This window comes from Chelmon rostratus, chromosome 16 (genome assembly GCF_017976325.1).
Source record: "Chelmon rostratus isolate fCheRos1 chromosome 16, fCheRos1.pri, whole genome shotgun sequence".
Classification (NCBI taxonomy): domain Eukaryota; kingdom Metazoa; phylum Chordata; class Actinopteri; order Chaetodontiformes; family Chaetodontidae; genus Chelmon; species Chelmon rostratus.
Genome location: NC_055673.1, coordinates 24,292,361 through 24,319,812, shown reverse-complemented (window position 1 = coordinate 24,319,812; position 27,452 = coordinate 24,292,361). Strand labels below are relative to the sequence as shown.

General features: G+C 41.6%; 1 protein-coding gene across 2 annotated transcripts; it reads right to left on the bottom strand.

The window, feature by feature from the left end:
- Positions 1-745: 745 nt before the first annotated feature.
- c16h6orf136 (chromosome 16 C6orf136 homolog) lies at positions 746-13,824 on the bottom strand. Of its 2 annotated transcripts, none has more exons than XM_041954730.1 (7): positions 13,723-13,824; positions 11,488-11,717; positions 10,030-10,710; positions 5,487-5,575; positions 5,195-5,395; positions 4,922-4,991; positions 746-4,791 (listed from the first exon to the last, which is right to left on the bottom strand). In XM_041954730.1, exons 2-7 carry the CDS (start codon positions 11,566-11,568, stop codon positions 4,648-4,650), a joined length of 1,266 nt encoding a protein of 421 aa, XP_041810664.1. In that variant the 5' UTR covers positions 11,569-11,717; positions 13,723-13,824; the 3' UTR covers positions 746-4,647. The 2 variants fall into 2 exon arrangements, with proteins under 2 accessions (XP_041810664.1, XP_041810663.1); XM_041954729.1 differs by having other exon boundaries at positions 13,597-13,754.
- Positions 13,825-27,452: the final 13,628 nt, after the last annotated feature.

Sequence of the window (27,452 nt, the reverse complement as noted above, 5' to 3'; positions counted from 1 at the left end):
ATATTTTTTTACTTTTGTAAACACTATAAATGCTGTGAATAACATGTATACTAATAATACCATTTTCTCTTTGTTAGAAATGCCTCAATTCGAAATCCCACCAAATCCCGTGCCTGAGGATGAGCCTGTCTGCTGACCCTGCTAACTGGCCTTCAGTTCTGACTGACAGAATTCAGAGACAGCTGGTTTGTAGAGGACCAAGTGAGGTACCTGCAGACTTTGCTTTCCCCAGGAATGGTTCTTTGTATTTAAGATTATATATAGAGTTGCCTTATTTTGCTTTCCTCAGGGATTTTATTCATCTGTTTTTTCTTTGTTCTAGTTACATTTTTTTGTATTTATTAATATATTTAATAAAGTAATCCAAATAATATAATGTAATGTTGTGTTGTTTGGGGGCAAGTCCTTTGTTTGTGGAGGGTTTTTTTGTTGGGGGGGTGCCCAGGGTGCTAGTCTAGCCAGAACCGCCTCTGCTGATGCATCTTTGATGTTGGTGCTAAACTGAAACTCCCACTAGTGACCTTCTAAGTGTGCAGTGTGCGTTACACTTAATACAGAAACGCTGACACTGAATAAACACCACACAAATGATTTCGTTCAGTTTATCTGCCTGCAGCATCTTCAGTCGTAGCTCGTGAGACATGTTGTGTACAAAGCTGACAGTTTGTGAAGAGAAAATATGTGTCTAAAAAATAGAAAAGGTTCTTGTGTGTACAAGTGCAAAATACACTGATGCCTGTTAAATCATAAGTTTATTTTATTCACACAACCAGGATTCACACAGTGGAGTTATTGCAGCAGTACATGTGGAAATTAAGCAACACAGAACCTGATGCTCAGCATGCTTTATTGCTCTGCTTTTCAGAAGCACTAAATATTATCGAGCAGCGTCAAACTTTACAGTGGAGTCATAGCTTTTGCTTGAGCACACAGCCTGAGTATGTACAGCTAAAAATGTAGGTACGACTTCACAACCAAATTCAATGTTCAATAGAATCTTCTCCTATACAGAGATTCCTTTGCATTTAGCATTAATGACAGTCAGATTTTGTACAGGTCAGGTCTTTTCCAACAGACAGTTGGAGGTATTCAGCACACTGTATAGTCTATAACCACATATTTATGTTGAGTAACTCAGTCAGCGAGTGTCTGATCGTTATTTCCCACAGAGCTCAGCAGCCAGTGTCAAGCTTTTGTTGGTGATACAATAATGCTTTAGCTTTTTTTAAAAGCACTTCACAGCCACTGAGCTCCTGCTCTGGCTGGCTGACTGATGGACTTCTAGTCTGGTGTCTACATACGAATCTGCAAAGCTTGAATATAGCTGTTTCTTTGTGGTTGTCTTTTTATTGATTGATTATGAAATGGCATCTAACCTGTCAGGCATATCACCTTACACATGTGCCCCAATCTTTGTCGTGAAACAGGAGAGTGACAGCTGGCTCGCACCACTTGTTATGCTTCAAACTAAATTTTCCCAGATTTCTCACGACAAGCTCAGAAGCATGGGAAGTCACAACTTATGCTCCATCATGACCCTGCTAATATGCTGACCCAGATTATTTCCACTAACATGACCACCAAGTATATGCAATATTCTTGAGGACTCTGTATTGTTAAGGTTTTAGTTGTATACTCTGCTGTGATTTGTACATGAATTGTTTTAACAACAGGCCTGAAAGGACTACAGTCTAACCTACTGATGTGTTACATGTTAATAATCATGTAACTTCTCAGTACGAGCTAGCAGTGTGTGAAAGGTCTACTGCTGGCAATCTGTTGGTAAAACTGTGGGTGGTTAAAGAGTAAGTCCGGCAAAGTCTCCATATTTTTCATTTTGTCAATGAATCCCACATGCAGAGCCAAACCCACGATCAAAGTATCTACTAACAAGTACTGTGTGTGTATCAAAGACTCATATGTCTTCCTACTCTGTGCCATAGAGCTCCAATGTTGTCCAAAACTCAATGAGCCACACTGCTGCATCATTACATGAAAACACACACACACACACTTATTTTTTACTTGATCCGATAGACTGTCCTGCTGGCCCAAATACTCTCTGTGAATTAATCCAATGCTGAAAATGGTCCCCAACAAAACACACCTTTCTCCTCCAGTCTGAGTGACACTTATTTAAAAACTAGAGTGGGCAGAACTAAATGAAACTCTGTTCATGAGGTGTTTCTGTCTGTATGGACCAAAGGGCTTGAGGCTGAGAGGGACTGAAGACTCACTAACACCTTGTTTAGGTTTGGTGTGCACATGGGATTTGTTGCTAAGGAAAATATAGAAAAACATCAGCTTCATCCTTGAAGCTCTAAAGTTACTGCATTTCTTAGAACTTCCCTGCTACTGACTATTCTATTTGACTAAAATTAACAACAAAGAAGTGAGGGTGCATTAAGTGGTCCTCGAGTCACTAGCAGTGAGATTGTTTGACTTTTGTGTCTCAGTGTGATGCTGTTCAACATCAACTACTAACAGCATGTTCTTTGCTTTTTATCTAAAAGTAACTAACCAATAACCCGACTATGGGTGCAGCTCCTCTTCAGGCACTTTGATCCATGTCTTCCTGTTGTTTTTTAGTAATAAACTGTAGTCAACATCCCGATCATACATACTGTTCATTTGATTAGACTGGTGGAAATACAATTTAGCACATTATCTGACCACAGATTACAAAGCTTGGGTTTTCTTGACAGACGATCTTATTGGTCTGGTTGTTGGGCTGTGTCGACCACCTGACGTGCTCTTCATTTGAAGAGGCTGAGCAAGGTTTGAACTTGAACTCTCTTATCCTATTTTTTGTTCATTCAACACATTTTGTTACTTTTCATGTGAACAACCAAATGCAACAACTCCATTCCCTTCAGGGAAAGATCCTCTGAACGTCTGTTTTTAGTGAACTGAACTGAACCAGAGACACAAGGCTGCAGTCATCCACACCACCTGTGGAAGCAGCAGTGGTTTACACAAATGGGCCCCGTAGATTTAACCAATACTTTGTCTGGTCAACAGTAGCAGTGCTGAGAGGCCCACGTCACACCAGTCTGTGCGTAATCCTTAATTTAACTGTTCTATATTCTACATATGACGGGGCTACTGCATGGGGGGAGCCAGACAGGCATATCCGCTACCAATGATCAAAAACCTCGAGTCAAACTTTGGCAAGTTTGGCTCTCATTCCACTTCAAACAGGCTCGTAACATACTGAGAAATCAGGCCTTGTTGTTCAGTAACACAAATAATGACATGATCTTGGAAACGGTCTGCTGTGTAACAAACAGTCCAGCCCCCCTGGGACCAGGCTCGGCTGGAAAACACTGATCCACATCCAGCCACTGCATGCCGAGGTGGGATATTTACAGGAGTAGTTCAGCATGTTGGGAAATGCACTTCTCACTCTGAGAGTAAGATGAAAAGATGGATATCATGTCTGTGTGAGCTGGACTCAGGATGGGGTTAGCCTAGCTTAGCATAAAGACTGGAAGCAGGGGAAAGCAGCTAGCCTGGCTCTGTTCCAAGTTAAAAGTACATCTACCATACCTAAAGCTCTCTGATTAATATGACGGATCTCGTAAACAGAAAAGGTTTTAGGAGGAGTTCTGTGCTGGATTGATGTACAACAGGTGGGTGAAGTAACTGTGTGCAGCTTCCTGGAGTCTTGTCGTCATAGTGGGGTTGCCAGATACGGTGCCATCAGACATCAAGACCAAAACCCATGTCATCTATACACAAGCACAGGAGCACATGGTGGCTTTCACTCCTCGCCCTAACGTGTGTTTCTTGCCAGATCCAGGCATCCCAAATCTCTGGTGGGTGCAAAGTTAGCTTGACCCATAGTCAGAACTGACACAATAATGACAATAAACAAGATTGACATCCATCTTCTCACCTGACAACAGAAAGCAAATCATGTTTATGAACCCATGAGGACGATGAATTAATTGGTAGCTGCTTGTTTGGCAGCAAGCTTCATGTAGCAGCACCACCTGAAATGTGTGTCTGCAGCAGACGTTAGCCTTGCATGACATATTTTGTTGTTTCTGTTAAAGACCTCCATGTTTGAGAGTTCTGTCATCATGTTTTGCTGGTAGCCAACATCTGTGTTGTTGATCAGTTTAATAATCGTATTCAGATTAAAAATGAGAAAGCCCGAGGTTTTACATTCGCTAATTTTAAACTGCTGCGTCTGACATTGAGAATTTTTTTTTCTTTAGAGTTTTAAACGGCTGGTCTTTCGTTAGCAATTTGTTTTCAAATTTGAAAAATACAACACAGACATACAAACAAAAAAGGCTGTAAGGCTGTGCTACCACAGCTGGCGGCTGACTCACATGGGACGCCTACCTGGACCAGAAAAACCCAGCTCTGTGTTGACACGAACCACTTTCACTACTTCAAACAACTAAACTAAAATTAGAAAAAAGGAAAAGCAGTGGGAAGGCTTGACTCTGTATTTAATTCAGGGGCAACATTAAGAGATTCTAGGACAGAGAGCTAAACTCATGTCAATGTGTTCCTATGCTGATAATGGGTGAATCTTTTCAGTCACATGGACCTTGTGGGTGAATCTTTTCAGTCACATGGACCTTGGACACACCGTTTCCAATGGCCGTTACTCCTCTAATCATTGTCCTGTGGTCAGTTTCTGCTCTGTCGAAGGGAGGACAGGAGGAGGGGCAGCAGGTTTAGGGCAGGTCGATGCTCCTGCACCCCAAGTGCCACCAAAGCCCCTGCCAGGAGAGAAGTTACTCTGGGCAGGACAGGGGGCTGAGCTGGCATCATCTGCAGGACAGAGGACAGTCAAACAGAAACCTCAGCATGATGCAAAAACAGCTGTCCAGCTAGCCATCCAGCTGACTTTTCAATTCAAACACAGAGAATGTATTGCTTCAGTTCAAGTCTTCCTGTTTACCTTCTCAACTTTATGACAGTGAATGAGTCCATCCCTTCCAATGTAAAAAGTGGAGAACGCATCATATGACCTATAACAGATGAGGTACAGACTAATTCAATTATAAATCATGGTGACAAAAGATAAAAAAAAATACTGAACACCTGAAATCATACATTCCTTATACTGCAAATTTAATAAAGCAAAAGCTTTGAAAGCTGTGACTTGAAATTGAAGTTCCCCTTCTCAAAATAAAATGAGTAACAGCTCCATTCTGAACGCTCTGTGCTTTACCTGTATAGGTGAGATTTGTCTTTCCGATAGAAGCGCAGCAGCAGAGTGTGGAGGGGAAGGCCCTTGATCCTCCAGCGTGCTTTAATGGTCTTGTCCTCCATGTGCTTGGTGAGCTTCAGCACCTCCAGCCGAGCCTCGGCATAGTAACACAGACACAGGAAACGCCACAGGGAGAGGGTGAGCTGGTACAGCACACGGCCTCTGCACCAACACACACAACAACAGTCAGGTCACACAGGAGATACGAGAGCGGTCTGTAATGATGCTCCACCGTTAGCCCAAACTGATTCACCTGGTCTTGGTGTTGATGAGGCCGTTGATGAATTCCATATCGTACGAGTACATGGTGTAATCATGGTTCTTCACAAAGAAATCTGGAAGCTGCAAAGTGAACACAGAAAATGAATTCCCTGATAATGATGTGTAGCTTTACACTGTTACCAGTTCATCACTATAAGTACAAGTACAGTCTGAAGCAGTCTAACCTACCTCTGAGACGGGTTTGTCATTTATTGTAATTATTTATTGTAATTGTGACTGTTCCTGCTCTTTCATTCGTTTCTATCTGTCAGACTCTCTCTCGTGTCACTTGTGTTTAGGTGTGTAACCATCGTCTCCACTTCTCACAGCAGTAGATTTTAGGTTATTTTCCAGCTTCACTGCCTCATGGTGAATATCAGGTACTGCACTCTGCACCATCTCTACTGTGATGTGCCATTGTGCTGCGACACGATCACAGAGTACTGACTGGTTGATTTCTTGTGTAGGAGGTGTATTTGTGCTTGTAGGTACTGAATAGACCCAGTGCAGCATGGACCACATTCTGCTTCACTAGTAAAGCCTTTCGAGGACGAAGCCTCGTTAGTTGCATATGCGCTGCAACCCCAGATTCTACGAACAGCTTGTAAGGGCAGCACCCCTAAGCTGCCACTGGTTCTTTTAACTAGCTGAAGAAAAGCCATTTTCGTGAGCAGATTGTAAGGTCTCAGCTCAACTTATACACTAGGTGGGACCAAGGTGTGGCCCTGTGAGCGAGTGTAGACCAAAAGTCTAGTCTAGCTGTCACCCACTCAGACAGCTAGACTATCTAGACTATCTAGAGTAGAGAATCTGGACTCATGGTATGCAACTAAAATTCACATCTATTCGGTGGGGAAGGTCCAACACTCTACTGACTAATGGTGTAACTTCATCAGTCAGTCAGGGACAGAGGTTTGTGTTTATAGGGCTGGCCCCCACTTTGCTGCCATCCAGCCATCTCAGAAAATGTCTGGCCAAAGTTAACAAAACTTCAGTTGTAAATAGATGTTAAGTCTGAAACACTGGAAGGTTAAAATACCTTATAGTACAAGGCACATGAAGGAGACAAGATGAGAAAACAACAATGCTGTTGCATCTTAATAACATAACATTTTTAAAAATCAGAGCTTTAAAATGCACTGAGTATTAACAGTTACATAAAACCATGATAGGAGCTATGTAGCTCTCTTATAGCTCCTGTATGCCAATATTTTGTGAGCAAAAATAAAAAAAAAAGATGTTAGAGGAGGAGGAGTCAAGAGGACTGACAGAGATGATGGCATATGATGCAACAACAATCACCTGAAGCTCAATATAAGCAAAACCAATGAGTCTGGGACAGACAACAATGGGACAGACAAACAAAAAACATAATGCTCCCGGCCACGGCTGTCCCCAGGGCGAGGGCATAAAATTTTGAAAAACTTGAAAAGCAAAATTTGGACAGAGGCCAATGACAAATATGGAATACAGAATATCGAGTGATGATAACCCACCAGTCACGTGTGTGCAGAAATGTACGAGGTTAACCTCGTACACTTCTGCACACACGTGACGTGACATGTCACATGACGTGACGTGACATGACGGAAGGTCACGTGTAGTGGTGCAGCACTTTTCAAAGCAGAGGCTGCAATTTTAGTACACATTTCTAAACTGTTTATAGCACATTTATGAATCACATTTATTAAGATATTCATTCATTCTCCAAAGTCTGCAGGGATTCAGGAAACTAAATTGTTTCACACAATATAAGGCAGCTGTGGACAACAGCTAAATTACAATATAAATATTACCTATATCCATTCACAAATCAATAGCGACTGCTTTACCAACATTGCTGTCAATAAGCAGGAATCCTCAAGTTAAATTGAATACATTTTAAGACCTCATCGCCACTTCGAGTTCTAACTAGTTTCATTAGCAACACATACAGCTTTAAAAATCTGAATGGACATTTCTGTCTTTGAGTATAGGCAGGTTCAGTTGTGGATCTAGACAGAGTTTTATGCATCTGGCCCCTGCTCTCTGCATCCAATAGGGTTTGTGGTTTGCACGTGGGAGCATTGATCCCCACCCAGGCTACACTTCTTGCCCTCCGACACACAGAGCAGTAAGCCCCACGGTTATTACCAGAGACAGTCCTCAGCCATGGTTCAAACTCCTTGTCCTCCAACCATTAGTCCAAAACTTACTACATTTCCCCAGTGGCCAAGCTACACCTGGGTGTAAAGGGGCCTTCTCGTGACGTCATCAAGCAGTAGTCAGTGTGTGAGCTGATGGCTATCCTTTTCAAATGACATCAAATCCAGCAGGATTCCATAAAAACTACACAGTATCGCACTACACGCCAAGGCAATGATTAAATTCATGTTAACTTTAGGATGCAACCTCTTCAATGAATGAATGAAAACAAGCTAGAAAATTAAATTGGAAAATACTGTTGAAGTCTTTTCAATAATTTTAAAGGGTCTTAATTGTCACTAAATTGTTTTATCAACTTTCAATACTTTTTAAGACCTTGCAAACAGCTTGACTTCTGGTGCTTATTTAAATGCATCTCCTGGTTGTAAATGTTTTATCAAAAACATGTTGTTCTGCATTATTGTGTTAATGCTGCAAGTTTCCTGCTGCAAGCATTCATTCTGACCTGGTTGATTGTTGAAATCTTCAGAATGTGACTTCAGTCCAGAAACAAATGTGGTTCTGCCTTGCCTATTCTCAGCACAATGCTAAGAATCAAAATCAAACAACTTGCATTGCGCTGATTTATCTGAATGAACTTCCCACTTGTTTGCACCTCTCCTCCTTACAGACATGGGATGCATCTCAATTCTCTTAACTGTTACTTCCTCGCTCGAACCTGAAGTACTTGTGGTCCACCAACTTGTTGGCCATCCCAAAGCTCTTTTTTCTGCTCTGAGGAGCGAGGAATGAGGAGCGAGGAATGAGGAGCGAGGAATGAGGAGCGAGGAATGAGAAGCGAGGAATGAGGAGGGATCTCGAAGGAGCCATGAGCGAGGATACATGAGTGCATCCTTTCCATAAGTATTTCAGCTGAACAGTATGAAGACTCTGCCCCCACAGCTGACACATTTGAACGAGGTGGAGAAACTGTTCAAGTGTAAGTGTCCTGCAGTGAATGGCTTTAATTTAGACGTGTCTAACTTAATGTTAAATTCTCCAGAGAGCGATAATACAGGAACATTCAATTTTCATCCACAACCTGTTTAGTTATGTTATAAATCTCACTAACAGCAGCCTCCGAGCATGTGTGGAACATATTTGATCTTATAGACGACAGCACTCTTTGATGTTATGATTACAAGCCGTCACGTGGCCACGTTATGTTTCCAGAACTGTCACTTATATATAAACCAAACACATCGGCCTCTCGTCACTTGTTCTGGGTGTTATCTGAGTGAAATAATGTGTTTGATGGCTTGTAGGTTTGCCTTCACTGACAGCTCTGAAATGTGTCTCACTGAACAGGAAAGAAGACACAGCGAGGCTGATAAAGTTCAGGTCAGAAAATGACCACCTGTTCACCGGGAAGAGGCGTCCATAAAGCAATTATTACTCATGTATATTAATAAAATTGTTTCATACTTATTTGCTAGTGCTGGAGACTGTTTTAATAATGTAAATATAAGTATAAAATATAAATATATTGAGGGCAGGGGGAGGTGGGGGTGTGAATATAACGGTAAATGCATCAGATCCAGCTGTGCTGCGTCATCAGAAACAGACGTCACTTCACGTGACACTTCAGAGGAAAGGACGTCTCAATTCTCATAAACCATATTTCCTCGTTTCTTCTTTCCTTGTGTGGTTTTCTTGCATCTCTCCACGCATCCCATATTGCGAAAAGTTCAAGTGTAGTGCCACTATACCAGATTTTTAATATTATTATTATGAAACATGGTGTGCAGAGTGGATGTCAGTGCCTGCTCCCCAACTGTTACATTAAACGGATTCATACACTCCTACAACTGAGTATTTGGGCCACTGTTAAGAGAAAAAATCTGAGATTTCTAGAATGAAAAATACAGCTTTTACGATATTCATGTTTTTGCTCATAATATTAAAACTTCTTTCTCAAACTATGAAAACTTTTTTTCTCCAAAATATCGGATTTCTTTTCCCCCTCATGCTCTTTCATACAGTGCAGTACCCCTACAGGAGAAAATATTACATGTATGCACTCACGTTGACAGACACACACGTACACATGCATGCACGCACACACGCACACACTCTCCCTCTCTCTCTCTATGAAATTCTATTTGATGATTAGATTAATATAGAGATAGGAATTGTTAAAAATCCTTTTAAATAATGATACCTGTGAAGTTTTAAAATAGATGATGCCAGAGCTTTGTTATGTGCACTTCAATGATTTCATATTACAGGATGTTTGGATTTAGAAGTCCTCACTTCACCACCTCAACACCTCAACACTTCAGCAGTGACAGGCAGTAAAATGGCCTTGTGCAACTTTAATTCACTTATCCAGACACAGTGAGCATTCTTACCTCTATCCTCAGTCTTTCATAGATCATGGCCAGTTTCTCCTCCCCTTCACTGTCTCCGTCAGTATGCTCTTCCTCTGCTCTCTCAGCATGGCTACAAAGAGAGGTAGGAGGCACCAGAGGCAGCTCCACAGGCTTGCCGTCAAGTCCAATGTCCCACCTAGATTTCAGCCTACTGTCAGGTATCGGCTCTGTGCCCGGGCAATGAAAACAATAAAACTGAGAGCCATAAATGAACGGTGCAGGACACCTCTCTGCTTCAAAGAGGCTTCTGAAACAGCCATGTTGTCTCTTTACAGCCTCGCCACTGTTTCTCTTGAAGCTGTCAAAGCTGATGTCATCCTCTCTGCTGCCATCCACCGTGGTGAATGGGAAGGAGAACTCAGAGGACTTGTGAGCTCCCAGACCAAGGAGTTCTCCTACTTTATTGTGACCGGACAGAGGGATTTCCAGCAGGGTGTGGAGGCCGTCCGAATCACCCTGTCGCACAAGCACACACACACTGAGTGACTCCTCCCAGTCCCCCTCGTAGTAACCTCCTCTCTGAGGCTGGCTGGCATGGTGAAACGGGTGGGACAGCACCGGCTGCTTAATGTTCTGATATCTCAGGCTGTTGGGGGGCACCAGGGCCCATGATGCACTGCTCAGGGGGCGTGTTTGATGGATCCACTGCCAGTAAACCGCCTGAAGGAGCAATAAGGACCCAGTAAGACTATGAACATAAGATACTATAAGAAGAACACTTGCTCACATACTATGTTTATACTGGCATTTCATTACAATAGCAGTCTGACATTCTGAGAAATATTACTGCTAGTAATATTATTGTTAGCTATTAGACAGTCAGATTAGAGGATAAATATTAGTTTCATCACTGTGCATACAAGACAGAGATATAATAGGTCCAGAAAGATGGTAAGAAAGAATGGAAGAGGAGCATGGCTAAACTACCTCCATCAAAAAAAAAATACACCTAAAATAACTATAAAGCTGTGTGAAATATATGGTGTATCTAATCACACTCAGTAATACAAAAGTGGAATAAAAACAAGAGGATATGGTTTAGGAACTTAGAACTTAGAAACAGTTACAACATTCAACTCCAGGTAAACTGTTTCCCCCTGCCTCCAGTCTTTATGCTAAGATAGGCTAACCACGTCAAGCCCTGTGCTCAACACACAGAAAAAGAGTTGTGTTGATAATGATAAAAGTAATGAACACGTTGATATAATTTTGTGGATATGATCACAATGAACTGACTTTTAGACTCAGCTTGCTACACCAGTAACCCTGCTGCTTCTCCACACTGGGGGTGTGTCGACCACCATGTCTGTAGGTAATACTCTGACTTTGGATAAGCACCTCATACAACCCTACTTCAAATAACCCGAACTATCCCTTTCAACACACGACTTAAATGAAAATAGAGGAGGGTATCTAAGAATCAATCAAGCATATTACCTGTTTTTTGATGGGTTGCCTTCTGCCATGGCTGCGGACACAACCCACCCAGAAGGCAACGCCCCCTCTGCTCACAGCCATTCACCAAAGGGGCGGGGGCAACCCCAGTCACCAACTGACCATCACCAAAAGTACGGAGGAGGTCGCAAAGACACACAGAAGGTATCCTCAGGACAGTTTGATTCTGGATGATTCCCAGCTACAGCTGCAGGCCCTTTATCTCAACAAACCTGAGAGCATAGAGAGGGCAGAGCTAGTGACAATGAGCACATCACAGTTTGCACCAGGGCAATGGTTAGCAATGTTAAATACCAGGCAGTCATATTACAGTGCTGGCAAGATTAGTTGTTTTTTCTAACAGATGATTTCATTCAAGTCAAATTTATCAAGCAAAAATGCTAAATAGTTGCTAGTCCCCAGGATTTGCTACTTTCTTTGCATTTCATTTGACTGTATTTGTTCTCTTTCTGAAACATTTGGAAAATCTTGCCGTGGTGACACTTACATAATGGTGTTGATGTTTGACAATTTATTCATCATGCTTTTAGACATTTACATTATGTCCCAAGTGATACTGTATTTTTAAGACATTTCTGATACTGATTTTCTGATGTTAAAAAATTGTGTATTGGATGATGTGTTTACAGCTTGTTCTGTTGCCTGAGTGGCCAAAATAATCAGTGCAGCTGCAATTGCTAATGTGTTATCAATCAGTTGCCTATTTACACATCCACAAAGAGCAACAAATCATTCATGTGGATTCATGTTTTCAATTGGTAAACTTAAATCTGACATTCACTCTCCTTTTAGCTCTGGTTTGGTCTCCACCAATTCCCCTGAAAAACATCTGGTCGTCATTAATTTAAATGAAACAGCTGCATCAGCACAGCAGCTGTGCAGAGAGGGGCCCCAGAGGGCTCTGGCAGACATTTTTGCCACAATTCATCATAATCCAGCAAGTCACTGCGTTGGTCATTCAAATATATGCAAGCTTTCAGCTGTTTACCGGACAATCACTGAATCCATCACTGCTAAGATTAGCTGACTAATCGGTGATGATGAGACCTTCAGGTCTGAAAAAGTGTGAGGGAGATTTTCAATATTTTGTATCTTTATATCTCATAAACAACGTGATTAATTAAGAAAAATAACCAGCAGATTCATAGATAATGGTAATTTGGCAGCCCAATTGGTACACTGGCTAAAAGGATGTCAACAAAATTCAAGTTGAAAGAGCTGACATTTGTTTCCCTGACTTGAGTCTTCCACTGAGGTTTTCAGAGAATATGCCAGAAGCACATGACCTACAGCAGACCACAAGTTTATAATCAGAGGCTCCATGGTCACAACTAAGACTGAATTAACATCCTACAAATTAAATGGCTTACCGGGCTGCATCCTTACAAACTGTAATGTCCATGAGTGAAAAAGAACTGCAGAGTGACAGTAGCAGTCTCTTCAGTAAAATCTTCTCAACAGCTCCTCAGGCAAATTGTTTCAAGAGATAACTTTGTTCACTCGTAAAGGGTATGTCATGGTTTTTGACATTTGCCAAAATAAACAATTTAGTTAAATAAGTCAAAATGTCAGCCATCGTCACCATAAATATGTAGTTGTAGTGGCAGCCCTAACACATGTGTGACGTCACTATATATTCCCTGATAAAAAGGCAGCTACTGCAGGTCATCTCCAGGAATGACAACACTCCTGAATGCTAGCAACGGCAATCAAGAATTACTATCTGGTGACAGAACAGGGACACAGTATAATCATTCTTCATCATTCAAGTTTTAAAAACTGCACTACCAAGGAAAGGTTATCGTCACTAATTGTCACATTATCCTGATCATTATGCCAACTACCATTTAGGTAATACTGGAAACAGCTGCATTTCAAGTTGCTACTGATGACTATACTGTAGCATTTCCGTGGATTCAACGTTTTCTACAAATAGCCGGGCCATGTGGCTCGAGATATCTTCCCTTAAACGTTGACATGTTACATGCTGTTAGCTAGTGCTGGCTGACAGTACTGATAGCTGCTAGCTGAACTAGCCACCAGCTAGTATTGAGCTAGCCACCGGCTTGGCAAACGTCCCTGTAATGTTACCTTTCGCTGACGAAAACCCGCTGAAGTCAGTCTAGACGTTGTGGTTCTCCAGGTCATGTGTTGTACAGTAGTCACAGATAGGTTAACGCCAGTAACAAGCTAGTAAGCATTACTTTGCTAACTTACACAAATGTCATTCCAGCCCTGTGTGTCCTTGCCCGGCTACACACGCCTCACGCAGCCAGTCGTAATGCTGCGTTCACTGCTGTGGGAAATAGTGGCACTACCTCTATGTACGATAAACGAACTGGCAATTTGATGCAAGGCAGAGAAAGAGGAAAATGTGTCGATACAGGAAGTGTTCCGTTTATTTTCCAGTCGCTTCAGCCAAAAGCAAAATGTACGGAATCGTAATGCATACACATGAGAAAAAAGATTCTGCTCTTTTCTCTGAATTAGCGAGATTATTGTTTCACATTTCTGAGAAAAGGGTTCATGGGAAAAAAAAATCTGTTTTTTTTTTCTGAATTTAATTTTAATGTTAAAATGACTGTCTATCAGTGTTGGGTGATGGGAATGGTTAATTCTGAAGGACTTTATTAATTTGAGTCAAGACATATTATGTGTAGCTCTGGCTGTATGTGTGTCAGAGCTACACATGCTTACTCAAACTGTTGACTCACAGTCCTCCACAATTAATGTTGGCCATTATGCAACAGTGTCATAAACAGTAAATTCTCAGAAAATAAGATTGTTAATTTGGAATAACAAGGCAATTTTCTCTCTTCTCAAGTGTATGAATTACACTTCATGTTTTTCCATCCGTTGATTTATAGCGGAATAAGTTGTGCAAGCAATTAAAAAAATAAAAAAGGGTACCTGTTAACTTGTAAACTGTAAACTATTTAAAATTGACATTATCAAAACGACAGACCACGCTTGCCCCTCTGCTCTAAGTGCTCAAATGCAACCTGCCACCGTTTTATAGGAATACAGTATAAACCTAAACGGGACCTTGCAAAGTCACACCAGAGGAGCACAAGGCTTGTGTGGTCCAAGTGTCCTTTTGAGTGTCTTAAAAGCTTCTCTGGCATGACCATAGAGCGAAGTTAACGTTTGTATGTCTGTGAACGTTCTCATTCATCCTGGTCATGCTACTTTTAAGTGCTTCCAAACTGGACTTGCTTATGGTTGTATCCAAGAGGCTTCTTCAGTTCTAACTGACTGGGGAGTCCCAGGCATTTATCCTCTTGCTGGATCATTGACCCGCCCAACTATCATGTGAGTCATTATGGTCACATGAGTCATCGTGTTCATGGGTCAATGGGTGAGTTATGGTGTGAATGGGTGGGTTGTTTACCCATGTGACCATCATGTGAGTCATTAGGGGGGCATGAGTCCTGGTGTGAATGGCTGTTAAGTTGCCTAGGGAGGGATCTCTGGACTGCATTGTAAGTGACTGATGTGATGGCTGGATGCAAAATCATGGGAGCTTTTGATGTGGTGTGTAGTGTTGCTGACCAAAGAAGCTACAATGTTGGCTAGATGTTTGGCCATGTTGTAGGTAACCGAGTTGATGTTGTTGATGATGGGTCTGGGCGGGGTTGCTTCCTTGTATCTTGGGGAGTCCATAAATGCAAGGGGTGGGTCCTTGGGGTACAGGCTGTAAAACAGTGGTCGATCAATGGCTTTCTCCTTTTCCAGTGGCTGTAAGCAGTTGATTACCTTCTTCTTATAGCTGCTGGTGGGATCTCGCCTCAGTCTCTCATAGGTGGCTGTGTCGCTGAGTAGACTGGTCACCTTACCGTGGTAGTCAGCTGTGGCCCGGAAAGATGGTGATGTTCCAGCCTCTCTATAGTGATGTCAGTGCCTTCCTTTTGTGGATGGTTGAAGGTTCAGAAGCGGTGCTTTAGCACTGGAGATGGCAGCTCATACCTTCAACTGTAAGCTGTTCTGTCTCTGTATCTGCCAAATGGTTGTTTCAGAAGGCTGATTCTGTGGCCATGATGAGGTCTACCACTGGTATCTGTTCTGGTCTTACTACAAAGTTCAGTCCCTTGGTTAAGACATCCTTTTCCGGTTGAGTCAGCACCCCGTCTGTCAAGTTCTTTATCCTCTTCTCATGAATGTCCAGCTGTGTTGTGTTGCCATCCTTTTCCTCCCCTGGTTATTTCCATTGTATGGGAATTGCTCTGTCGTGCCTGTAATGAAATTTGTGTGTCTGTCGTTCCTTGCCCTTGGTGTGCTGTGATGTCCGTACCTTGACCACAAACTTGCAGACTTCCACTAGGACTTCACTAGGTAAATGTGATGACAGTCCCTCGAGCATCTTAACTTGTCGTGTCGATGGTGAAATTAATCCGTCTCACTCTCTCATTGAGCAACTGATACTGAACCTTTTGTGGACGAGCTTCTGCCTCAGGGTGTTACTGGGCTTGAAGTGCAGGAATGTGATGTTTGTTGAAAATCCTGCTGAGTTTGTCAGATACTTCTGCAGTGTAAGGGGTGACGATGTTGTTCTGTTTATGGTCCTTTTCGACTCCTTCTGTTCTGTGTCTTTTCGCGGTCTTGATGAAGACCCAGTTTGGGTAATCGAGTGCCTCCCTGATGTGTTTCTGCTCCTTCTCCTTTCCCTCTGTCCTTGTGGACATGTTCTGAGCCTGATTGTTAGAAATCCCAAGTCTCACTCAGCTGCTCAACCTGCCACTCAAGCATTGACCACTCCCTCCAAGGTTATAAAACCCCACCCTGTTGGCCTGTCTTGCCCTTTTCCCTCCAAACCACTGAGACAGGACAAAGGAGCACCTGAATACCTGCCAGATTGGTGATGCATTACTGATGTAAGTCATTGAACCTAAGTTGACCTAAGTTATTTGACTATTATTTATGTTCTTGTTATTGTTTGTATCACTGGTGATACTTTTCCTTGAATCCTTGAGACTAAATCATCCACCAATCATCTGATGGCAAATAAATAAGTGAAATGGCAAATAAATAAGTGAAACAGCTTTCTGGATCCTGTGTTTGAATGTGCACACCACATCTGATGTTCAATGAGCCACTGAGAACACAGACAAGACACTTTTACACTGATGGTGTCGGGTTCTATAACCTCCGGGTTATGCCCCAGTGGGTGGTGAGGATCAAAGAGTAAATATTGATCTGTGTGCGTAGGTATGAGGATGACTTTTATCCATTTATTTAACTGAGGTAGTGTACAAAAATTGTAAATAAATAATTAATAATTTAACAGGTCAAACATTTGTTGGAACTATACATTCACTGTGAAGTTTTGGAGATTTTTCTCAAAGAAATACTGTATTACAGTGATTATGTTATTACAGTAATATAATATATAATATAATTTCTCCTGATCCTCAGAAGCTTTTTCAAGGATGTGATCTAAGAAAAACTTTTCTCACAAGTGCTGCAAATATGTGACTCCACACTGTGAGTTCTTGTGTGTTCTGACCATGAACCACCAGAACCGAACCATCTCACACATACAAGGCTTCTTTCCTGGATGAGATCTTGAGCGTCTTGTCAAACCATACACTTGGCACAATCTTTTCCCACAGGCGTTGCAGTGCTGTGGCTTTTCTGCAGCATAGGCTCCTATCATGTGGACCAACACGCCTCTGATATACATGTCCTAACTAACAGGCACATAATGTACCCTATCGTTTCTGGTAGACTACCTAACAATGTTCGGAAAGACCAGTTGGTGCCAGATATCAGTTTAATTTCTTGCTTTAATTTTAAGTAATTCCAAATCCAACAGTTACACATAAGAACACGGGGATTATGGGTCATCACAGTCAGACAAAACTCTATTCATCTGATCCCAAATCTCTCACTGCTGCATCTCCTTTGCATCCAAACGTCTTCCAGCCCTCTAGCACTTCTACAGCAGGGTGTCTCCATGACTTTACTTGATTTTATTCAGTAGTTGATTAGGGATACACAGGTGAAGTTCATACTGCTCCTATATGTAATCTGAGAGCCCTGGGCCTGAATCTCACTTCCAGACACAAGTTTTGACTTGGATCCATGCAACGTATGAGTGGATTATGCTGTGGTGCAGGTAAGATTTGATGGACATTTTGATGATGATGATGCACAATTCTTCACCAATAACAAATTTGCAAGTTTTACTGCCTTTTAAAAATAGACAAATGTTTTATACTTAACAGAAAGTGATTATTGTCTCTTAAACTTAAGGTAGATAAAAGTTTCCCAGCAAAGAAAACTTGAACTTCTTAGGAATTTATTTTAGGAATAAACCATAAATATAAACTGACCACAGGGGGGCACAAAAATAACTTACATTTATGCAGGATTATCCTGTATTAATATTGACTTCGGAGACAACAGTAGGCCATATCTTCAGGTCATATATATCAAGTGTATTTATTTTGTGTACATGCACTGTGGCAGCACAATAAGCAAGGACATCTGTTCCATAATGCTCCAGTCCATTTTATTCTTTTGTCTGCTTCACACGTGAGAGAGGGAGCAGGCCTATTGCTGTACATTAAACAGACACATTCATTTTATTGCCTGAGTCAGAATCTTAGCAAAATAGCAAAAGTAAGATTATTCATTATGCAAAACGGCCCAGTAAAAAAAAAAAAAAAGAAATCGGACATCATTGGATTAGAATTATTGATGGGTTCAAGTGTAAGCATCGGTTAAATGTTGCATCTAGTAAAAGTCATTTTAAGCTGCTGCTGGGTAGCCTTACCTACAATAATCATCACAACAATCATCATAACACAGCAAGAGGCCTGGAGAAGCAGGTGAATGATATAATTGCTATCGGCAATTACGAGGACTTCACCACAGAGGAAGGGAGCTGCTAAAGACCATCTGCTCCCAGGATTTAGATGAGGCCGCATCTGAAATTGTTAAAGCTGTAATGATCGCACTTAAACTGGAGACAGACGCCATACCTGAGATGCAGCTCGAATCAGAGGACAAATCCTGCGAAGCATCCTGCTGGAAAAGGGCGGGAAGCCAAATCGAAAGCCTTTGTTTTCCACAGATTTGCCAAGGATTCATTCATTCACTCTCTGGCAGAACTGAGGAAGAATTGAGACCGCTTCCAAGCACCTGAAGAAACGTCCTCACTGAAGCAGCCGATGGAAGCGGTGGACTGGGTGGTGGAGGACATGATCCCGCCACAGGAACACCAGGAGACAACGAAGGGCACAGATGACCTGTGCCTCTACAAAAGAACTGCCAACAACATTTCCAACAGCCGGCACACACATGTCTCACCGGCTGAGAGGGGTCACTTTGCACCATCTTAGTCCAAAAGAAGGACAATTCCTTTGTGCTCAAGGTTCAGACTCAAGTGGACACTTTCATGCAGCTGACATGGAATTGGCTCAACCAGCAGGCACAACATCTTAACGGGAAGGGAAACCTCAGGAGGCAGATTACGGGACTGGTGGTGAATCTGACAGCACTCACAGAGGGCCCCTTGAAAAAGGAAAGGGACACTCTGACACCTGTGTCTGAAGCAGTGCCAGCTTCCATCACTGATGAACCAGCTATCACAGATGAAGCTGCTGAACTTCCACGTGAGGACACAGCACAGCCTGGTGAAGCGTGGGACGACCTGGCCTCACAACGATGGCAGTAGCAATGGTTGAGCGGGTTATGAGAAAGAGAAGGTGCCATGACGTTATCAGTGACATCACGCTAACACTGAGAGCGATGCTCAGGACAAAGATCATAGGCTCTGACACTGTCAAGCCAAGGCCCGATACATTTCAACGCATAGCTAAGGACGCGCACAAGCACCTGTGCAAGACTATGGGCAGCCCCGACATGGTGCAAAGGGGCCTGTTGCAGAATGAAGTCATTACTGAATATATAGCTGACACCATGATTAAGTACCTGGTAACGCCAAAAAGGGCACCTCAAAAACGGCCGTCAGACTTTTCAGGACCATGGCGAGGCCATTCACGGCCTGCTTCAGATATTGCTGTGAACAGTAATCATCGGTGGTCTTAGGGTCAGGGGTGGGGTGAAGCAGGCCTTTTCTCACGCGTGCTCACTGTGGTTAGTGTGGGTTTTCTCAGTGCTTCGCTTTCCTCCCACTATTAAAATAAACTCAACAACAACAAAAATAAATCAATTGGAAATTGCATTTCTGTTTGAAACAGTTTCTTTCCTGCAAAGCTGCAGATGTGTAACTCAGATTAAAGGTCTGCTGGTCAAAAGATAATAAGATAATGACTTGTTATGAATAAACAAAGTAGACAGATAATTGTCAGTGCTGTGCCATCTGTAGTTAAAAAAAAAACAATATAAAGTCCTGTTTAGGAATAAACTGTTCAGAGTGTGTTGGCAGAATCAGCAGCAGTTCAGTCATGATGTGAGCTGCCTCTGTCCGAGGTGCTGAATGTTTCTCAAGAACCAAGGTTCTGATTTTTGGTTTTAGCCAAAATGATCAGTTTCATCAGCAAGTAGCTTTTCACATAGGATGAACTGGCCTTGAGGTTTTGGTGCATAACAAAAAATATGGAAGTCGGACAATATAAAGAAAGAAAAAAAGCGAGTGCTGTAGGTTAAGATACAAGATAAGATACAAAACTCACTAAATGATTATTAGTCACTTCTTTGTATTATTTTCCTCAATATCAATCTCGCCTGATGTGCATGTATTCAAAATTGTCTCAATGAAGGCAGGGGAAGACATCATGTTGGCTACTTGTCCTGCTGCTCATTCCTCAGTGACTTTTTGCTAAAATAGATTCACTGTGCACATTCTCTGACATTTTACATCCAAACTGTAAAATACAAAGAGAATTAGGAAAATGAATCAATTGAACAATGATTTTCTGTTTGAAAATGTGTCTTTTCTTATTATTTGTGCATAGCTGTAGATGTAACTCAGACTAATGTTCTGCTAGTTAACAGATAAGATAATGGGTTTTGTAGCTCCATCCAGTAACAGACGCGATGAGGCAAAGGTCAAAACACTGGGAACCAACCCGTGACATCTGATATAAAAGAGAAAAGAAATTTCAATAAATATATGCACGTATGTATGTCTTTGTAGTGAGGTATAGCACCTGACACATTTAAGTAGTGCTTGTGAACGCACCTCCAGACTCCACTCCTCAGTAGCCACTCCCTTAATTACAGCCAGCCTATATAAGGGATAAGTGAGCACATGCTCCTTCTCTTTGGCTGCTGCTTCTTGTGTGTGGTGGCTGCTGTTTGCTGCACCCTCTCCCTGCTGTAGTGGTCTGGTAATATGGGTAGTAAGTAGGGTTGTGCTTTTAAAACTTTGTGAACCATTATTAATTTCATTTTCACTTCATTATAGGTTCACGTTACTTACTGCTGTTTTGCCCTTTCAGGGCCTTCGTGTTTTGTCCTTGTACAGCCTTTGTGTTTGGCCCTCGTTTTGCTTCTGTTTTGTTTGGTTTCCTGTTTTTGCTTTTTTGTATTTTGTGCTTAGTTTTGTTCTCATTATGATTTGCTTTTACATCCTATTGAGTTATTTCTTTAAATATATTAAAACATCTGGGTTGCTGCCTGTGAATATTCTCATTCATCCAGGTCATTGTAAGCTTTAGGGCATTCAATCATTCGCAGCTGGACCTCGTCAGTTTGTCTTGGAAGACGTTTTGCCTCTCATCCCAGCAGGCTTCATCAGTTCATGCGCACCAGACTAGATAGGACAGCTCTAGTCCAATGCAATGGTGTTAGGTTCAAGTATTTATCCTCTGAGTGAGGCCAACCCCAAAACCAAGGATGGTATCACTCCATTGTGAGGCAAACGATCCCCGATTAAGGCGGGGTAGGATGCAACGATCCCCCATTAAGTATTAGTAGTATTAGTATTTTTCTTTTAGTGAAGTGGAGCGCCATTTTGTTTGGGAGGCTAGGTACCCCGGGTAAGGGTCCTACACATTGCATGCAAGTAAAGGCACCGGCAATCTTGTTTTTAAGATTGCTGTGAGGTTTGCTGTGTTTTACTGAGATGAATAGTGGTGGCACCTTTAGGCACCCCTACATAGTAGTCTGCCTCCCCACTGATGGCCTCTGCTCACTCTTTTCTTTAGGTTATGTTGGGCTGAGTTTTTTAGGTATTTTATTATATCGCTGGTTTTTAGATTATATTTAGGCCTTTTTTTAGACAATATTGTAATAAAGAAATGTTTAATGCCTTCCAGTCTTTTATTTTGACTAGTTAATTTTTCCCTTTTCCTTTGCAGCTTCAGCCCTGCCTGTTTATATTGATTTTCAATAAATAATTCATTTATTTAAAACAATACGTCTCTGTCCTGTTTCAGAACAAATCTGTGTGCTTTACTAATCTTCCAACCATTAATATTCTTGAGGTATTTTCTGGGGTGCAATTCCCCAGGTGTTATTGGTTCTCCCCCTCATACTACTTGGTGACCTTTCTCCCCTCACTCCACCACATCTTGTATTCACAGCTCTGAATTTCCCTATACAGATACACTGAGCCAACAGATGCAGCAGGTGGAACAATACGCGGAAGTGAGTGTTTTGACTCAAACTCGACTCAAAGCATTTAAACTCGGACTTTAACTCTCACTTGTCTCGATCTTGTCATTAACTCGAACTTGTGTCGTTTGGACTTGTGTGCTTTAACTCAGGCTTCCTTCAGTGAGTGTTTTGACCTGAACCAGTCTTGGTTTGGTGTTTCCAACCGGACCTGTTCGGGGTCTCGTGGGTGTGTCAGTCCTGTGGCTGATGTAACACTCATGTTTGTCTTATTGGTATTTTGATTTGGACTCAGTTTCACTGAACCAGCCTATAACCATCTTTGGTCTTCACAAAGTCCAGTTGACTTTTTTGCCTTTCCTGGTATGATCTCAAGTTGGTCTCAACATGCATTAGGACTCGGCCTTGACTCAAAACTAACCAGACTTGGCTGAAGTGGTCTTGACTACACCCATGTGAGAGGCACGTTTGCTGAACTTTCCTGCAGCTGCCACGAGATGTGACTAAAGAGCCATTTGTAACTGATCAAACCTTCCCCGCTGTTGTGCTGTTTTGCAGTAAATGTAATAAATTGTCCAGATGGAGCTGTCTAACTCTATCCACGTTCAGCTCTCTCGGTGTGTCGAAGTCCAGCCCGTGTTTTTCTCCGAGGGATCATTTAGAAGATTCAGAAGTTGTAACATTTCGTTTGTGTCCAAGTCCCATTTCTGGCTTGGTTGAGTTGGGTACAGCTTTGATAAGACGATGTGGAATAGTTGAAACCTTGATGCGCACACAAGATGGATGGATGGATACTTTATTAATCTCCAAAGAGAAATTTACATCACACACATGAACACATTGGCACTGTTGGCATGGCAACAAAGCACAGTAAAACCCCTGTGAACCATCTAATGACTGAATCTGCAGCGTCCTTCAGTTTCACAAGTTTTATCTCATTAGGGAGAGACCTGGGGCCTGTTGCACAAAACCAGGATAAGGGATTAAGCCAGGATATGTTGGTTATCCTGGATCAACTTGTCCTTGATGTGGTTGCACAGTGGGATATGTTTTGACATAAGTTACCATGGAGATTTATTCTGTGGAGCTGGGCTGCTCCAGACCAGGCTAAGTCTCAGGATCTATTTAATCTCAACCCTTATCTCAGTCAGCTGTACCACAAATGGAAACCAATATTTCTTCCACTTCCCACTACACATTCAACGAGACCCACTGTCATTATTTAAACATTTGTGATCATTAATTGCAATCATATTATATGTATGTGTGTATATATATATATATATATATATATATATATATATATATATATATATATATATATATATATACACATACCCACTGAGCAAGCAACGTTTGTGGACATCCAAGACAAGTTGATATCACGTCATTCTGTCCAGGCTGTAATCTAGACGTCCATGTGACATCCAGAATTAGTTGAAAATAGACGTTCCAACAGGCCACAATCTGGATGTTTATATGACATCCAGAATTAGTCAATAAATGAAATTGAAAAAAAGAGTTCGGCCTGGCCAAATTCTGGATGTCTACTAAAAAAAAAAATAAGTTAAAGGAGACATTCAGATAGGCCACACTCTGAATGTCCAGTGGACAACACAGTTGATATAGAATTCTGACAAGATATCATTTGGACTTCCAATGAAAACCAGAATCAGTTGTCTATCTAGTTCAGTCAGGGATGGATATGATGTCTGCATTAAAAAAAAGGCAGTTTGCAAAGGAGGTAGTCCTGCCACAGAACGACTTGCACCTGGACTATTTTAAGGTAAGAAGTTAATTTCACATAACTTTTAACACTCCTAGCTGTTTGTAAAACAGACGCAAGCTAGATAGACGTTTTATGAAGTCTTACTCACTCCAAGCGACTTGGAAAAATAACAGTCACTTGTATTTTAGGCACGTACCCCTAATACACACTGATACATACATAAACACATGTAGCCTACCTGTTAAAAACAACAAGAGACTCAGTCCACCCCCAACTTGACATCACTTTGTCCGTCTTTTTTTTCCGTTACCTAACTGTATTCTGTATTCAGAAGAGCTGAATTTGCACATAACTGATGGGAGCAGTGTGTCCTACGGGGAGCAGTGGTGGCGACCAGACCTCCAGATTTGTAGCTTTTTATTCCTTTTAGCTCTCTTGAAACAGGTTCTTGTCGTGCTGCACACAGAATGGTTCTTTGTGGTTTGCTGTGTGTTTGTATTTATTAATCTTACATGCTGTTTTGTATGTTTTTTAGCTGCTGTCATGCAGTGGGACAGTTCTGCAGCAGTGGCCCAGATGAGGACTGCAGCAGCTGACCACCTCAAACAAGCTCCGGGGAGGGTGGGAGGAGGTGGATATAAGCAGTAAAGATTTTGTTTGCAGCTGTAAGAGATACAAATATTATATGTGGACAAGACTTTTGGAGCCTGCTGCCTGCTTTTTGGGATGTGGTACAGCAGCTTCAGTAGTTTGAATGTGTTTCAGTCCAATGAAGTGACACCATGCATGAGCTTGCAGTGGTGATCAAATTATGTTAAAATTAGAATTTGTGATCAGATGTTCAGATTGGATATTAAGTTTTGTATTTAAATTTTTACACTTTGGTTCAAGTGAGAGAATAAAAGCATTTGATTTACACACGTGATTTCTTGGAGTGGTCAGTTTGCTGTCGAAGGAATGAACGGTTGCAAAGCTATGATGGTGATCAGTTGAACTACTTTTACAAGCTGTTCTCCCCAGTCCCTCCAGTTTCAATGTTAAACATTTCCAAATGTAAAGTCTTCATCCTCATGCAGTCAGCAAGTCTTCTGGATATCCAGTCATTTTCATCTTTGACACATATTTCATTGACATCTATATGACGTCCAGAAACGACGTATACAGACTTTTAATCTAGCCCCCCTAAGGACATTCTCTGGATGTCTAGTAATTGCGTCTTTAAAATATAATTTTGATTGTGTCCATTTAACGTCTAGAAAAGGCATCTATACTATGTCCGGAAAAGACATATAAAAACCCCTCATTCTGGCTCCCCTGAGGACGTCTTCTGGCTGTTCAGGGATCACGTCTTTTTGACGTGTTCTGCACCACTTTTTGCTCAGTGACCATGAGACAATGTCCGGCCTCAGATTACTATAAACTATTTCCTGGGGCACAACTAGCTTTCCTCCCAAGTCGACCTGCATTTGCCAATCATCAGCCCCTACCAGGCAGCCACCTACCTGCCTTCTCCCTGACTTAGCAGCTCTATTTTTCTCCCCCTCTCGAACAAACTGCACATCTAACCTCTCCTTTCTAGAACTTCCAGAATTCACCTGCTTCCTTCTCTCTTCAATGCCTGCGGCTAAGCTTCTCAGCACCTGATTATGCCGCCATGTATACCAGCCTTGTGATAAGCTAATTCTACAACCTGACAAAATGTGCTTTAAACTTGCTGTACCTGAGCAGAGTGGGCACGATTGATCGCCCTGTACCCAGAGACTTAGGTTCTGCGGGGTTTGCAACACATCGTATGTCGCCCCTATCAGAAATTTAATAAGTTTCCTCTTCTCAACACCTTCCCAATTCAACCATTTCCCCTGTTTGGCCTGACCAACTGAATTGATTGATTTAAAATGAGCCTCTCGTCTGTCACCGCTCTCACTGCTCTGGAAGTAAACACGTACGTTGCGTAGCAACCCCCTCTCACTGTTTGGTTTGAGTTTGGTTTAGTGCTATTATTTGGTACTGATGGATAAAAGTCCTGCAGCAGCTGATTTCTGTGTTCAGCGTCATACATTTAAAACATCTGTCTCCAGTTTTGTCTCCAGTAAGCAGTCTTACAGCAGGTCGATCGCTCATGCTGTGTTTTTCTTGGTGTTTTTTTTGTGTCTGTCGGCTTCAACCTGGTCAGTCTCTGTGTCCTCAAGTCTCTTGTGTCTTAATATCGCTTCACCTGTCAGTCTTTATTTTTCTCGTCTTTGTTGCTGAGGACATGTCATTCTCCAGCTACACGTCAAGTGTTTCGTCCTCTCCAAACAAATGAAAAGTAATGTCCAGAAAATGCTTCATATTTTGCCCCTCAAATCAGCTGGCGATTTGTTATTGAGCTTGGTACATTAAGGGATTGCTCCTTTAGTCTATGACTGTTAGGAGTTCCTGAGCTGCAACTTTTCTATCAAGAAATAAACACCACTGAATTTTGGCAATTGACCAATCAGAATCAAGTATTTAAGAGTGCATCTTCTAACTTGTGTCAGTACGTTATGCACTGTGCATTATTTTTGTTGTCATTGAGGAATGCACTTTTTCAGTTTGTTTAAATAGAAATGTTTGAATCTAACTTGTGCCAGTGCATTAATTTTCTATGTATATTTGTTTTTGTAAACTTCTGGAATGCACTTTTTCAGTTTGTAATCCTGATTCATGTATTTGCATCAGTTCAAGGGGCCTTGATTTTTTATATCAGTAAGTAATGCACCTTATTCAAATTGATGTGAGATATCAAACAGGTTTGTTTGATAGCTTTAAGAAAATGTTTGAGAGGCTTGCCACTAGTTTTTCATTGGAAAAATAAATCTCTCTTCATTTAAATAGTCAAAACTGTTTTTGGTTTTGTTTGTGGTATTGATGTTGTAGGAGCCGTATTGTGTCACTGGTGGATTATTCGTCTCTTGATTTGCTTGGTGATGCACAGGGCTTGGGTCACGTGGGCACTGGGGAGTCGGTATCGGTTTTAAAAAACACTTATCGTGCATCCATAGTTTTGCACACAGCTCATCAACTGATTGAGTACAGCTATCTTAAACAGCTTGATCAAATTTCTTCAATCTAACTGTTTCCTTGTCCTCTCTCGTTTAACACCCTTTGCTGTTCATAGAGACAGAAAACAGAACATTAAACTAACAAAAGTATGCAAAATGCAATGGCAATGTGCACTTCAGGCTATATGGCTAAAACTTGAGTAGAACAGCAGAATGGTATCCTTGGTGAAATATAATGCCATAAACCATTTATGAGCCCTTTCTATTCAATTCTAAAACTCTAAAATGTAAATGTACAACAGTTAACAAGTATCAAAAGCACAATATAAATTGGTTCACCCAGATTAAAGTGCAGCTATTTTTCGTACAAAGGTACACTGCAGTCTGGGCCACCTGACTGAAAACCTGAAAATGCAAAAGAAAGTGTGCTTTTGGCTATCTGGCTAAAACCTTAACAGGACAAGGGGGTACCAACTTTGGTGAAATATATTAATGTCACAAACTGTTAATAAACCCTCTAATGCAATAGAGCTGGAATATTGTGCAAGTGAGATATGCACATCAGCCTTTTCTGGTACAATGTCTACAAGTGAAATAAGTTTTCCATCAAAGTCTTCATATTGCAAACTGAAGTCAAGGTCTAGTTCCAACTGCTCTTACTTTATTCAGTG